The following is a 17,105-nucleotide window of genomic DNA, read 5'->3' on the forward strand; positions in this document are numbered from 1 at the left end:
AAAAGAACACACAACAAACCTTTTATTCTTAGCTACAACATAGAAGACCACATAATGAGAACTGTTTTCACTTTTATTTTGATTGTAGTTTTAAAACAGCTGCTTGACGATAACATATGGTTTCACTTTCGTCCACTGAGCAGGAGAAGGAGATAGGAACTATTCACAGGTAAATGAAGCCCACTAAGATGCCAGAAAACAATAACCATGATTAAATATTTATTTCTGGTAAATATAGTAGCTCTAAGAACTGGTCCAATGATAAACTTGGTGATATTACAGCCTGTGGATGCAGTACGGGGACAGTGAATCCTGCTCCGTTTGCCGACGTCCGTGTGTATAATAAATCCATGTGTTCGCATGAATGACCATCCACTATTTACATTATATCCATGTCTTCTAAGGCTTCTATTAAATAAATAGTCTCGGCTGTAGTCCGGGCGGCCATCTTGGATTATGCCGTCACCAGCGCGTCATCGTGGCAAGTCGCGCATGCCCAGAACGACCGTAATTAACTTAGGGCAGAATTAAGCGTTTTCAAGATCGAGGAATCGTTTAAGTTGGAATTATATTTTCATTTGGAATTACGTGTTTACAAGGTCAGTTTAAAGAGGATTTAACTTTTATTCTGAATTAAAGAAGAATTAAAGCTCCCATGTGAACATGACCAATGTGACATACCCGTGCAGCCATTATTCCTTTTAGTGGGTCTTTAAGACATTAAAACACATTTCTTTCTCCTCCACATTGAAAAAAGAAGAAAAAATGAATGAAAAGGTACAGAAAGAAGTAAAACCCTCCATAAAAAATGAATTACATTAAATAAAGGCAAACTGCAACGCATTTGAAACCACAACACAGTTACACTTCTGTCTCATATTTCTTCAACATAATACATTTCACATTTCACATTCTTTTTTTTTTTTTTAACATATTAGGTGATCTTGATAATTTTATACTGTCATTTAGATTGTTCCATAGTCTGACCCCACTGAACAGAAATGCACTTTTCTCAATTTGGGTTTTCCTCACAAGTTATAATTATTTTCTCTCTTAATGATTTATTCTATTTTTTGCAGATTTGTGGGTAAGATTTTTCAATGAGCTTTGTACAGTGTTTTTAAAACGTTGTATTCTACCAAATAATGAAATTTTAATATTTTTTGCAGTATAAATATTGGGTTTGTACCGCTCCCTGTATCCACTTCCACTAATAACTCTCAGTGCTCGTTTCTGTAGAAAGAAAAATTGGATTTGTGTATCTTCATCAAACTCCCCCAATCATGTCCCTATTAATCTAGATGGGCCGGAATGATTTATTTCCCTTTAAAGGGAGAATGCAAGCCCATTGCATCAATCACAAAAATAATCAGGAAAACTTAGCTGGTGCTAATTTCCACCAATAGCCTGGAGACAGGCTTAGCTGACAAAACTCATTTCTGCACTGAACAAAACTGCTTCTGTTGAAACATCCCCCTCCCCCGATTACTAGCCAAAAAACATCCAGACACTGACAATTAAACACGGTTAACGCTTCTGTTTCACCCCCTTGATTTCACTTTTACCAAATGAATGTTCACAATGGAAGAATACGCTTTGACGATACATAACGGCTCCATTCTGTATGAAATGTCTGGGTGGGTGATACCAGTCTTTACCCGGTGCTACTACATGAACAGCTGCTGTGTTCTTAGCCGGGCGAGTGCTCTACACCGCTTCACCCTTGAGGTTGTTTGAATCGGGTGAGTGCTTTTCTTTTTTTTTTTTGCCCGTTTCCCAGACTTCATTCACAGCGCTTGGTTTCTCACTCCGTCCCGTTTGAATGGGTGCACATTTACCACAAGATGGGTCCTAAAAAAACATCTGACCTGTTTCTGTGCCCGTCTGTGAGTGAACGAGAAAGCCCCTCGGTGAATTCTGATGGGGGCCTAATGGAGGGTAATCAGGCGGGGGATAAAGATTTTGAGGGCACCCCCTTTTGTGTTTCACTTAGAGGCCCCTGGATTGTACCACTATATTTCCCACCCATTTTTTATACAGAACCTTCCCCCCTCCTGTGGTGCCCCCTTGCACAGCTGAACCCACACGACTCAATCAAGTTATTCCAGATGAATCACTAGATGCCCCTCCCCCATCCACTCCAGATTTTTATGCCTGGCTGACATTTTGCCGATGGCATCCGAGGGGTACGATTGGCTTCAAGCCAGATTTGATAAGTGGGCACGGTCACTTAATTCAAGAGTCTGCAACAGTCGGACATTGTTGTATGAACAGTGGGGGGTGTATTGCAATGAGTGCACCCATATGAAACAACCTTATTTCATATACGCAGCTTTCATTATTAATTCTGAGGACTAACAGGCTGCACTCACGTTAGGGCTGCACAATTAATCACATTTTAATCGTGATCACGATTTTGGTTGCCCTGATTAAATAAACCTAACCTTGTCGGCAATATTTAGATTCATACTATGGGCTCTGCACTCTGTAATAGTGTCATTCAGTTAGCCTTTGGTGCAATCTTTTTTTAAATGTATTTTTTATTATCATTCTTAAGCTTAATTTTGCACTGTTAACTGTACACATTATGTTTGTTTAAAAGTAGTGCAATATAAACAGTTTTTTAAACTTTGTTTTTATTTGCAATTTGTAACATACTGTACAAGTGCAACAAAATAAATCAAAACATAATAATAATAATAATAATAATAATAATAATAATATATTTTTTATTTATTTCTGGAAGATTCCATTACATTTTGGTGGGGATCTGGATCAATATACTGATTCTATATGAGTATTTAAAAAATAAAAAATCCCTTTTTCATCATTGGTGAAATGATGAGAAAGGGATCTTATAAGAGTCCACCCTAGAACCCATTTTTTCTGCTGAATAAATATTTGATTAGGTATAAAGTCGTGTAGTTTATTGATCCTAGTCCGACTCTTCACATTTTTAGGTATTTAAATTTAGTTTTTAGTTGAAAAATTAGTAAAATTTCAAAAATTAAAATCTCAGTTCATAACTGATAGATCTTCATGAAATTTTACTCAGTTATGCCGGGTTGGTTCATCAATGACTTTACTGAATTTCATCCAGATCGGATCCAGAATGCGCATTTTATACATTTGGATTTATTGTGTAATTTTTTTTGGCCATAGAAATTTCTTCCAAGCCTTTAAAGTGTGAATGATCATGTTTCCATTATCAGGTTCATTGATCTAGATCAGTGTTTGTCAAATGGGGTACGGCACTACTGGGGGTACTTAACAATTGAAAGCATGAAATATGGGGTTTTATAATGTTTATTTTTACTGAGCAAAATGTAGTGGTCGGACTTTGCAATCAGAAGTAAGAGAAAGGGGGTACTTGAGTCAAAAAAGTTTTAGAACCACTGATCTAGATAACTGCCTAAATCTGAAGAAAAGCAGATTTGGAGCTTGGTGGAGTTTTGCTCTTGTTGTTAACTTTGTAAAAATGTCATTATGTCGTGTAAAGCGTTTAAAAGTTTAATCTTAAGACATGGAGTCTGAGTATCTATTAGCCAGATCAGCTATCAGGACTTTAGACTCTAATGAGAGTTGATCCCAAGCTATTTTCCTTTACACTAAAGAACGCTTTTGTTCACCGTAATTGGCTCTGATTGATCCATCAACTCTTGCACTTAACCTCTTTTACTCCATGGCTGAGTTAACCCTTTTCTGCCTGATTTAGTTGTCTTTGCTGATTGAAGAAATTGGATGTGCCTGATCACAAAGCAAAGCCATGCGCTCGTCCATCTGTTCTGTGGTGCATTCTGGGACAATGTGGATCTGACTGCCCAGTCACAGTTTCATTCATTATTTAGAGCCCTTTATACCAGGGCCAATGGTATTAAAGAGAGATGATTTGAATGGTAAGGTGCTGGATACAGATGTGTAATCTGTGTGTGTGTGTTCTCCTGCCATTGTGTGCTTAGATTGTGCTTCATTTGTCTTCCCTCGCAAGCCAGTGGGCTGAAAGAGAATTTCCATTTTATGAATATTTAATATATAATAAAGTTTTCAATTTTATTCAATTCAACCTGTGGGGGTTGAAGACATGGCAAAGTCAGCCCTCAAGGACAAAGTAAGGAGTAAAAGTGTTTGATTAGATGGCAGCATGAAAAACATACATATTACCATGAAAGTCATCCAATAAAACAGTGTTTCTCAAATGGGGGTACCTGTACCCCTAGGGGTACACGATGGCACTACAAGGGGTATTGAGCGAGAGAGAGAGAGGAAAATGAGCAAATAAAGTGTCAGTCTTGGTCCCACCCCAGGCGTGAGATTACTAGAAATAATAGAAACTATAGAAATAAATCTATTCAGGAGCTGGTAAATCAGTGTTTTTCAACCTTAAGGTCGGGGCCCCATGTGAGGTAGCCTAGAGTTTAAATTGGGGTCGCCTGAAATTTCTGAAAAATTACAATGGATTTTTGAATTTTTTTGATTATTACAGTATTCTTATTTTCCAATTATTATGGCTATGGTGTTTTATTTTGGTTATATTTTCAGTGTGAATATTATTTGTACATTTTATTGTACAGCTGTCATGTATGTATAGTTTGTGATGTAGACCCTCAGGGAGAATAGCTAAACAAACAATCCTAAACAACTGCATTTTGTGAAACATATATCTAGTTCAGTAAGAAAAAATAATAATCTGAGCTCAAACATAATCAAAAACTAATTCTAGAAGAAAAAAAAAGTCTTTGGGGTCACCAGAAATTCTTTAAATATCAAAATGGGGTCACGATCCAAAAATAGCTGTGAACCACTGCATTAAATACTGTTTCTTTCCACTCATTTACAAAAAGAAATTCTTCTAAGCAAAATGCTGTAAAGTGCCTTGAGATACCATTGGTTATGATTTGGCGCTATACAAATAAAGATTGATTGATTGTAGTCGAACAAAAGGGGGGACTTGGATTTAGAAATAAGAGAAAGGGGGTACTACGCCAAAAAACTTTGAGAACCACTGCAATAAAACATGCATAGCTAAAGTTATATTCTTTATCAGATTTCTATCTTATAATTGTACATTGTATTGATGATGGTGATGAATTGGTAATCCAGGAGACCGTTTGCATTGGTAGTGACCTGGTATGGCTCTCTGTGAGACACCCAGCTGGGAGTGCCCCCGAATCAACTTGGGATTAGCCCAGGATTGTCTGGGATTACTCTGGGATGGAGAGGGATTAGCAGTGACTGCCTGTTTCAGGGGCGTGAGGGCCATAGGCTGGCCAAATTGCCCCTGACTCATAGAGCGAGAGGTGGATGGAACCACACCCATGCCACAGACACACACGCATACAGGATGACGGGGACAATCGTGTAGTGGAAAGCTCCGTATCAGAAGGCGAGCAGCCGCTGACGATGATGATGATGATGTTGTTCAGAGTGATGCCGTTTGCTGGCCACTATCTGAAATCTCTCAAATCTCTCTAGCAGGTGGATTCATCAGATAAAGAGGGTTTGGGATGATGACAAATCCCACCAAGTTCCACGGGAGCTGCTCGTCCCTCATACAAGGAGGATAAATCTAGATTTGAATCAGACAGGTCACACACAGAAGTGGTTCATTCATCTGTCAGAAAGGTGGCCCCAGTTCAGTGGTGGAATGGGCAAAGAGAGATTACATATGTTTTAATTCAGGCATGCATGTGTGGCGGGGGTGCAATGAGGGATGATTTTTGGAGTGGTATAATAGGCGGATGATCCAGCCGGGGTGAGACGGGGAGCTGGCGCGGCACGTAGATGAGCCGTCAGAAGCCGAGAGCGGGGCATCCCCCGCGGACCTGCACTGACAAGATGAAAGGCTGTTTAGTGTTGGAGCAGCAGCATCAAACAGCCACCGCCTCTCGCATCCCCTCCCCCATCTCGCTGCTCTCCCCTCCATCTCTCTCTCCTTTCTCTCTCTGACTCTCTTGACTCTGATAGAGTTCTGCTGTTGCACGTTTACCCGGTTGCCATGGTTACCCAATGCCGGAGGTGTCACAGCCAGATAACCCAAGGAGGCATTTCGCAGATCACCTGAATCCAGTTTGCCTCCCATTTATGTTTTCCTCCCCCGTTGCAATTTGATTTATTTGTTTCCCCCCTGCAGTACAATTCTGTGTGAATACAAATAATCCACAACATAATGGGGACGGTGGAAGCATGAGTACCCCTCAATCTGAAACAATCTGTTGTACCAGTGTATTTTCAAACCACAGGAGGTGCTTTTGATTTGATATTTTCCTGCTTGAGCATCAAAATGCCTCATGCATACAACAAAAAAAAGCAAAAATTGCAACAACAGACTCTTGCACGTTGCTCCCTCAACATTCAGCAATCTGCCAGATGTAAATGTTGAAAAATAATCTACGTATCACAAAATATGGTGCCAGTCAATGCACGGGGTTGAAATACACCATAATGGGAAAGTAATTGGCGACATACAGTGTAATTGAAGGCATAGGGATCGAGGCATGGATCAGTGTTAATTGAAGTGTGTTGCACTTGTGTGGCACAACATGAAATCGGAATCATAATAGGATACAGAGCAAATAAAGGAAGATATACTCTGAAGGTACATGTCAGAGGAGGGAGACATCCATTAGCCTTCCTGGCCCCTGGCTCTGTCTCGCAATACATTACCAATTCATGCTTTGAGAGCGAAAGAAAGAGACGAGGGGGCGGCACCGAGCCAGACTGGCACCCACTTCAAACATACAGTAGCTACCACCAACCCTACCAACTTACATTGGCCAGTCTGAAAAGGAGAATAAGAGGAGGACAGATTGATTGATAGAAGTGAAAGTGGGAGGATAAAGGTACAGAAGATCATCTCAGTACTAAGTTTAAGGTTGTTTCAGTTTGGATGAGATTGACGAGGTCAGCTGTAGCAACTCTTTAAACATGTCGGAGCTTTTTGAGTGGGTTCTCTATTTCCTGACAGTTTGAAATTCATTGCTTGGAGGAATGAACGTCTACTTCTGCATCATCTGTGAATCTAAAAAGAGTTCTCATTATGACTTGATAATTTTGCCCAAATATGCATTAATATAACCAACTTATACTATTGTAAATTTAGTTTTTTTAATTCTTTATTTATGAAAGGTTCAAGGGCATTTGACGCATTAACAGTCATGTTTACACACAGTAAAATAAGCTGCATTTCCATTATAAACAGTGCAATAAAAACTGGTAATGGAAACACCTGAATTTGGAAAACAGCACTCAAATATTGCTAAAAAAGTTGTTATACTTTCATGAGGAGGTATTTCAGACGTTTTGATATTGAAATGTGTCGCAAAAGCGTTATGAAAACACCTTTTCTGCAAATACACATCATAGAACAAGATTTACCTGGTCACATGACCACTTCTCTCAGAGAAAACATGACGTGGTACGTGTGGACAGAAGAGGACATTTCTTAGCATTATGCTTAAAAATGATTAGTGCCATAACACAGGAATACGGAGTGTTATAAGGAGTGTTTGGAGCGTCCGTCTTCCTGCGGCGAAGTCTCACGTGATGAGATTTCACGGGAGTTACGAGGCTCCAAAAAAACCTTCAATGGAAACACGTTCAAAGTGCAATTATACTTTGTCGACATTTAGAAATATCGCTTTTATTTTGCGAAAATTTGTAATGGAAACCCAGCTTCTGACATGACTTTCTTAAAACACTTTTCTCTCAGTATACCCCTTTCCCTTGTTCTTTTTGTTTTTTTTTTTTGTTTTTTTTGTTTTTTACTTTAATAACTATTGACAACCATAACCGAGGAGTGTGTACTATAATACAGTACAAATAGATACAGTAGAGACAATTCAGCAACAAATCCTTTTTCAATTTATATCCAAAATATCTTATGTTCAATTTGCCCACAACTGGGTAAATCTTTCTGTTTGTAATCGGAGGGAGAATTTTTTTCCATGATACAAATGTCATTAACTATGTTCTCCCATTCTTTAATTGTGGGGGGGTAGGTGTCTGGTTATGGTCTTTTTACCTGCTGATATCAGAATGTTAAATAGATATTTGTAGTGTCTATTGTGCATTTTTAATTGGGTTCCTGTGATGTCCTTAATAATATTACAAATTCTTAAAAAAAAGTTATGTTAGCTTTTATTAGGTGAATTAATCTGTTAATTAGATATGTATAATCAAAATCCAGAGCCCTTGTTGTGACAGCTTAAAAGTTTTGGTTCTTTACAGCAACAAATAGAGTTGAACCATTATTTACCGTAACATTGCCTATTATCTTGTTCATTACCTTCTATTCAAATCAGGATATGCTGGTCCAAAGAAGAAGAAAGATAAAGTCCAGATTTTATTCATATTTTTTGCTTTTTTGGTAATTTGTGTCACTTGTTGTAGAGATTTATAGTAAATTTACCCTCTTTTGTTTTGCAGAATTCCATCCGGCACAATCTATCCCTCCACACGCGCTTCATCCGGGTGCAAAATGAAGGAACTGGGAAGAGCTCCTGGTGGATGCTGAACCCAGACGGTGGAAAGATGGGCAAATCCCCGCGGCGGAGGGCCGTTTCAATGGACAACAGCACAAAATACATCAAAAGCAAAGGTCGCATTCGGGGCAAGAGAGTTGGCCGTCCTGGGATTGGTGCTGGGTCAGTTGCTGTTGGGCTTCAGAGCTCCCCGGACCATGGAAGCCCATCACGGAAAAGCCTTCCTGGGGCCGGAGTTGCATCAGTGCCCGAGGGCGAGTTTGACACTTGGACAGATCTTCATTCCCGGGCAAGTTCCTCAGCCTCCACCCTGAGTGGGCGTCTGTCACCCATTCTTGCTGAGGGAGAACCGGAGGAGCCAGAGGAAGATGGCATGTCCTGTTCTACCTCCCCTCACCTCTACCCGTCACCAACAAGTGCCCGCTCTCCTTCTGTAGGGGCAGGAAATCACTGTCCACAACACGAGCAGCTCCCACAGTTGGCAAACCTGACAAGTGCCATCAGTTTGGATGAGCAGATCATGGAGGACGGCTATCGTCACCATCGTCCTCAGCAACACCAGCAGCCTTCAGCAGTTGGAAGACACAAACATCACATTTCTGTATATCACTATAACTCTGGAGTGAAGGGGCAGAGCGCCTACGGTACGGGCATGTATGGGTCAACGGGCTTGGGGATGCTTCGTCACCACTCGCCCATGCAGACCATTCAGGAGAACAAACCATCCAATTTCTCTGGAACAATGCGAGCATATTCCGGCACCAATGCCCTCCAGAGTCTACTCACAGGAGGTTCAACCGGACAGCAGTACTGTTCTAAGGACATGTTGGGCCAGGAACGAGACAGACATCCAATGATGGCGCCAACTAGTAACGGAGCAGCATCCAACCATCCCGTTCATCACAATGGAACTCATAGTCATGGCCACAACAGGACTCACAGTTCAAATCACAACCACAACAATGCATCCAACCTCACTCACAACAGTCACAACCTCAGCCAGCGCCATACCCACACTCCTCCCCGGGCCGTGGCCCTCACCCCAAGGGCAAACAACAATCATTTACAGGTATATAATAACAAAGCCCCGTATCTCTACAGCCCGCCATCACACGCCCACCTTCCTGCGTCTACAACCTTACCCCCAAACCCAGCAGGAATGCTCGGCATGCCCCAAGACTCGTGTCACGTTGCCACCGCCCCACACCCTCGTTACCACCACTACACTGACCCACAACACCAAGGCCTGACCAATGGACTGTACCACCATGGCCAAGGTATGGGCAGCAGTGGCATCAATAGCAACTACTACGGATATCACCAACCACTCCCCCATGAGAGACTACCAGCTGACCTGGACATTGACATGTTCCACGGCAGCTTAGACTGTGACGTGGAGTCCATTCTCCTCCACGACATTATGGACTCTGGGGAAGAGATGGACTTTAACTTTGATTGCTCCTTAGCTCAAGGGGTTGGCATTGGCATGGGGATGGGCATGGGTGTGACCATGGGAATGAGTGGATTTGCTGGTTCGCAGCAATCCCACAGCAATCAGAATTGGGTGCCTGGCTGAGGTGTAAGGTCACGACAATGTGTCCCGACAAGAACTACTCTACCCATGAAGCACTGTGGTCAAATGTGACATTCCTAACTTGACACAAAGACTATAGGACCCACAAACACCCCCCTTTGTTGTCTTGGCAGTTCTACTGTCACCCCTCCTTTTATGCTCCCCCCCTTTTTCTCTCCAGCGAAAGATCTAGTTCATGTCACATTAGGTTTTTCCTCATATTAGCTATACTGTGATGACAATCTCTCAGCTGTGCTTGCTCAACATCGCTTCTCATCTACCATGAGAACTGAACTCTGAATGCACTTTATTGCAAGTGGGTCACATCTTTGCGGTGCGATGCCTTCACAGAGCAGCACTGACAGGGCTTGGCATGTTTTGTAAGGTGGTGCGTCGTTTGACAGGAACAAATGAGGAAATCAGAAGTTCTGCTGATGAAGTGTCACATCCTGACAATGATTCAAAATTGGACTATTTTTCTTATATGCTAATATTGCAAGCAGAAGGGAATGTATTAATTTTTTCACTTGTTTGTGATTGAATCCATATTTTTTTTTTCTCAATGAGCATTGGTGTTTTCTCTGCACATATCTCATTAAATTGAAAATACTAAATAATACAACACAGCCAATTCAGTACACGAAATAACAACCCAAGACACTTTCTTAATTTGACTTTTTCTAAATTTCACAATTTTGATAATTTGATTAAATTGGTTATAGGCAGGGCTAGGGTCAATTATAATTGCGATCACATAATTGATAATTAGTCACAGTTATGGCACAATTAAAACTGTAATTAAAAAAAAAATGGCGGAATTAAATTGTTATTGAGTTCAGATAACTAACTTTGTAATTGTAATTGCCATGAAAAATGAGTGAAATTGTCAAATATAATGTACTATGTACAGTTCTACACATATATAGTGAACAGTTAATAAAATATGTTTCATATCAAGCTTTACCACATTTGACCATTTTAAAAACATTGTAATCTTGGGCTATACTGACACAACAAAAGGCTCAGACGCCCACAACAAAAATATCAAAACATATATATTCATTGATTAGGAAGCCTAACAAGGTAATCAATAGATAGGAAATAAATTAGATGATAGGTATTTGTTTTTAGTGTATTTTACAAATGATTTAGGACCCGTTACCATTAGAGATGCTAACAGAAAGCTAACACAAGAGTATGGTTAACTTTTATCAGGTTATTTATTTCAGTCTCGGTAATTGTGATTAATTGTAATTTAACTTTAACAATTAGGAACGTAATTGTGATTGACTTTTTGGGGATAAAAAAGTAATTGAAATTAATTATTATTGGGAAAAATGCTGGTGACTGTAAACGTAATTGAATTGTAATTGAACATGAGTAATTGAAAACATAAGAGTAACTGAACAATGTAATTGATCCCAGCCCTGCATATCTCATTAAAATGAAAAACAATAATTAATACAATACAGCCAATTCAGTACATGAAGTAACAACCCAAGACACTTTTTAAAGTAGACTTTTTCTAAATTTGACCATTTTTATTAATTGGGTTAAATTGTTTGTAGGACATTCAAACATTTTTTTTTACCATAACTTGCTTGCAATTTTTTCCAATTCAAACTTGATATCACCTTGTCACCGCGCAGCCTCACCCATCAGGTTGTCCGGCCTTGCCTGCCTGCGTTCCTCAAGTCTCTCCTTCTCAGTGTTTGACAAAGTGGCCATTCCTCTCAGCCAGCCATTAGCGTAGCTTGATTGAAATTCAGCATCTTGCTTTTAATCTCCAAAGTGATGCAGCGGCGATGTGCCATTATTGAGAGTCAAACGTGTTGTCCTGCCATCTCTCACCCCCCCCCCCAAACCCCACCCCCACCCCCACCTCCACCGGCTGCTGCTTCAGCCCTAATGCACCGAGAAAGTGAGACGAAAACGGTGATTAACGCTAAGTTCCTCTTCCTGCTTGTCCTGCTCTGAGACGGGCCGATAGGTAAAAAAAAGGTGATGATGGTGGAGGTACAAATAAAGATCAAATACCTGTTGTTTCATCAGACTTAGGCTACGTTCACACTGCAGGTCTTAGTGCACAATTAGGATTCCTTTAAGAATCAGATTTTTTTTTGTTGTCATTCATATTACATATTAAATGCATCTTCAATCAGTTTGGAGTATGAACAGAAGACGACCCTGAAGTGACGTGCTTGCTCAGAAGAGGTCCTAAGGTGACCCATGAACCCACAGGCACGTACGGTGTTTACGTTAGTAAATATGGAGGCTTCCAGCAGGGTTGGGGTCAAACACATTTTTCAGTCTCAATTACTAAAGTTCAATTAAAATGTATATCAATTACTGAGCCTGAAAAAAATAATCTAATAAAACTTTCCTTTGTGTTAGCTTTCTGTTAGCATCTTTTATGCTAACGGGTCCTAAATCAGCTGTAAAATACACTAAAAACAAAAAGCTATCATCTAATTTATTTCCGATCTCTTGATTACCTTGTTTTTTTTTACCTTATGAATGAAAATATAGATTTTAATATATTTGGTGTGGGTGTCTGAGCCTTTTGTGTGTCAGTATAGCCCTAGATTAAATGTTATTTTAATGATTAAATGTGTGAAAGCTTAATATGAAACATATTTTAATAATTGTTAACTACATATGTGTAGAACTGTACATATAGAGCTGTAACATGGTTACTCAGTTTTGCATTGAATTATAATTGACAATTTTTATAGAGTTTTTATTGTAATTACAATTACAAAGTCAATTATCTGAACTAAATTACAATTTAATTACGATTACGACAGCAACAGATTTTATAAATGACATTCACACTTATAAATACGGCACAATTGCAATTAATTATCAATTACGCAATTACAATTATGATTGACCCTAACCCTGGCGTCCAGTGTAGAACTGTGTGTCGCACTGAAAAAGTTTCTTTTCAACAGAAGTCGGCACTTCATAACTATAAGGAGAGTGAAACAGAAGAGAACCGTGTTTATCGCTGTAGCCGTTAGCTGTGATGCTGCTACATCTTTGGATGGTGATGACGTAAGAGTCGCATAGAAAGAGCTTCGGCCGTCCAGACTGCAGTCACATTGCAAAAAATCGGATATGCATCGGATTGAGGAACACATATGACATTGGCCTGGGTCGGATTGGAAATAATCAGAATTGTGCCGTTCAGACTGTCTTTAACAGATCAGATACAGGTCACATGTGGGCAAAAAGGTCAGATTTGGGTCGTATTTGGCTGCAATGTGAACGTAACCTTAGTTTGTGTGTTCACACATTGTAAAACCATCAGCATTTTTGTTCTCATGTGTTCCCACAATTCCCTGAGATTCTAGTGCAGCAGAAGAAAAGTCACGAGTAAACAATCAAACCAGTGTAATTGGCAAAGTGTGTGAAAGAGCGAGATCTCACCTCACAAAGCCATTCCTTTCTTTTCAGGTGTGTGTGTTTTTTTTCTGTTGTCTTGTTAGTGTTGTTGTAATGTTAGGTTTCTGAAATAACTGACGAGGACTGTGTTGAAAGATCTACGGTGTAAAAAAAAACAAGTGAAAGGACAATGGTGGTGCAGTGTGACCCGACGTCGCCCCCTTTTCCACGCATGTTCTGCTCAGTGGCTTCTGTATGTGTGAGTCTGGTCTTGAGAACAAGAGAAAAAAAAGGGACGCCGCTCTTTTCCAGTTCCCTCAAGGAGACTTTCTGACTCAAGAAACAAAAGAAAGGCGTGGAGTGGAGTGAGGGGGCGGGGTTTATTCTTACAGCCAAAGGTCAAGCACGGCACAGATGATCAGAGCCATTGTTGAGGTGAAATACCTTTATTTCAGGGTATTTAGCTGCGCTGGTTCCAGTTAATCCCTTGGTGATATACAGTACGCATGGATATTTCATCAACGGCTGGACCTCGTGAGACAGTTATGTTTTACCCTATGCTACAAAATGCTCAGCAAGGCCCTGCTATTGGAAAGAGAGCTATATGATGTCTATTTTTTTTCTTCCTATATTTATTTATGAAAGAGACTGGTCTTTGTCACTCATAAATGTGGTATCTGTTTAAGTCAACTTCTGTCCCTTTCTTTTTTCTTCTTCTTTTCTCTCTTTCTCTCTTGTTATTTTAAGATGTCGCCCCAGCCCGTATCCCTTTTATTTTGTATAAAATCTATATATTAAAAAAAATATTGTAAAATACTTTTTGAAATCTGAACAGAATATCAGTTTTGCTGTCTATTTCTTTTTTAAGAGAATGTATCTTATCATCTGGTGACTGTTAAATAAATGAAATTGAAAGAAAAAAAAGAAGAGGTTTTTGCGTTTTCTATGCAGTAAAATCAAAAAACATGAAATGGAATAACATGAGTGTCCAAGAGGTGAATAGTAGGGAAAACAAGAAGAACATCCGATAAGGTCAAGACAAGAGAGACAGAAAATACTGAAAAATGAGATTACAAAAAATACAGTAAAAGACAAGAAAAACACATCAAATACTCCAGGAACACACAAAACTACTACAAAAATTAACAAAATGACAACAGAAATACACGAAATAATCCAAATGACACAAAACGACAACAAAAATTACTCAAAAAACATACAAAATTACAGAAAATGACAAGAAAAACACCAAAAAAATGACTCAGCAAATCCACAGTACTACAAACAAACAGAAATACACAAAAAAGGCCAAATGACAGCACAAATATACAATATGATAAAAAAAAATAATACATTTTAAAGGAAAAATACACAAAAGGTCAAAATAATTATACTTGGGTTCAATTTGACCCCATTCAATGAGTTTTTTTGTTTTTTGCTCTACATTTTATGACTTTTTGACAGTTTAATGGGTACATGTGATTCAGCATAAAATTACGCAAGGGGTTATTTATGTATTCAATAAATAAAGTGCCTGACAAAAATTTGGTCAACGACAAACAAGCAAATATCAGATTGACCCCAGAGATATTTGCTTGTGTGAGTAATATTTGAGGAAAGTAGAAGTGTTAAACAAAATAAATGTACTTGTTTAAATGACAATGCAGTTTGATCACCTGGACCTTGTTGCATTTTAACTCCTGCCACATCATTGTGTGAAATTATTTTGAATAATGAGTAAAAACCTAATACATACCCCTAGAAATCCAGAGTGTGTGTGCGTGTGTGTGTGTGTGTGTGTGTGTGTGTGTGTGTGTGTGTGTGTGCGTGTGTGTGTGTGTGTGTGTGTGTGTGTGATAAGCTGTATACTGTAGGTTGGCCTCAGCTGTCTCGGTCCCTTTGGAGGCATTCTCCATCCTGCCAGCACCCCCCCCCTCCCCCCCCCCCCCCCCCCCCCCCCCCCACACACACACACACCCCCACACCCCCGGGAGACTCAACATCAACAGCAAAAAACGACCGTAACTACACTAACACATGTTCAAAAATATCACAAATTCACACATTTACACACAAAGAAGTACACAGTGGCGTTATGCAACCGCCGTGTCTCACTTAAATGTACAGTTTTAATTGACTCCATTTGGCAAAGTCACTTCATAAGAAAAAGTGAGAAGTGAAAAACTGAAGGACGCTCGCCCTTGGGTGTTCCCAATCCCGGGGGGATGCCCTTGGGGTCCAGCGGGCTTAGCCTGCTTACTGGGCCGGTCTTGGCGGGGGTCTTCCGAGGTGGGCGGCGCGGGCCACGCCCTTGCATACCTGCGGGGGCGGCGCGGTGTGGCCCCTGCTTGGGTGGTGCCCTCTGAGCGGTGCCTTGCGGGGCTGGGGTCTGCGGCTCTGCCGCCTCGGGGCTGTGCGCTCCGCATACCGGTATGATGGTCTGGCTGGGGCCCTTGGGGTGGGGTCCTTACTCTGACAACAACTAAGGCTCATCGCGCTGGCGGCATCGTTGAAGGGGGATCTGTGGCGCTCTGGGAGGCTCAGCCGGTGCACCTGGGGGCCGGTGAGGTGACTTGCAGCTTCCTTTTGGTTCTCCCGGCAGCTGAGAATTTGGTCGTTGTCCCTGGGCGGGCTGCTGCCGGTGCTGCTTCTGTTCCGGTTCCTTCTGGCCTGGGTTCCGGTCTCTGCTGCCTCTGGCCATCTACAGGGCGTGCGGCTTTGCTTCTCGCTAGGGTCTGGGGCGGGGGGGCTTTCTGGGCCCTCCCCTTGAGGGATTTGGTGCTGGGGTGTGGGTGCGGATGGGGGGTTGGTGTTGACCTGTTAAGTATTAAGTATGGGGCGCCAATTGTATAGTTGGACATGCAATAAACAGAAACTTTTCGCAACATTTAGCAACAAACCACGTTCAAAAAACGTATTAGATTTTTTTTTCCTAAAAAAATTCTTAAACATGAAATTTAAAGCCATTCTAAATGAGCTTTTATTTTGGTACTTCTGGTGAATTTGCATATTAGCTAAATATTTTGTTTCATCCGTGACATTTAGTTTTAACATTTAGATTTAACTTTATCATTTAAGATTTACATTTAACGGTTAGATTTAACATTTAGCATTTAGATCTTACATTTAACGGTTAGATTTAACATTTAGCATTTAGATCTTACATTTAACGGTTAGATTTAACATTTAGCATTTAGATCTAACATTTAGCATTTTAATTTAACATTCATTTTTAAATGTAACATTTAGATTTTTAGATTTAAATGTAATATTTAGATTTAGATTCAATATTTAACACTTAGCATTTAGATTTACTTTTAACATTTAGATTTGCCATTTAGATTTTGATTTATATTTAACATTTATATTTAACACTTAGCATTTAGATTTAACATGTATATATAAATTTGACATTTATATTTAAATTGAAAATGTTGAAAATTTTATGTAATATTTAGATTTAACATTTAAGATTTTGATTTAGATTTAACATTTAGATTTTGATTTAGATTTAACATTTAAATTTAACATTTAAATTTAACATTTAGATTTAAATGTAACATTTATATTTAATGTAATATTTAGATTTAACATTTAGATTTACATTTAACATTTAACATTTAACATTCAGATTTAGATTTAACATTTAGATTCAACATTTTTTT

The 17,105-nt window shown here is 39.7% G+C and overlaps 1 protein-coding gene across 1 annotated transcript in view; it reads left to right on the top strand.

Moving 5' to 3' along the window:
- Positions 1-10,961, top strand: part of LOC114478590 (forkhead box protein O6-like) — a 55,641-nt gene extending 44,680 nt beyond the window's left edge. Inside the window, exon 2 of the mRNA XM_028471758.1 lies at positions 8,425-10,961. Within this exon, the coding sequence (XP_028327559.1) occupies positions 8,425-10,056 (1,632 nt within the window). The 3' untranslated portion in view covers positions 10,057-10,961. The remainder of the gene's footprint in view (positions 1-8,424) is intronic.
- The last annotated feature ends 6,144 nt before the right edge of the window (positions 10,962-17,105 follow it).

The sequence above is a fragment of the Gouania willdenowi genome, chromosome 16 (assembly GCF_900634775.1).
Source record: "Gouania willdenowi chromosome 16, fGouWil2.1, whole genome shotgun sequence".
NCBI lineage: Eukaryota > Metazoa > Chordata > Actinopteri > Blenniiformes > Gobiesocidae > Gouania > Gouania willdenowi.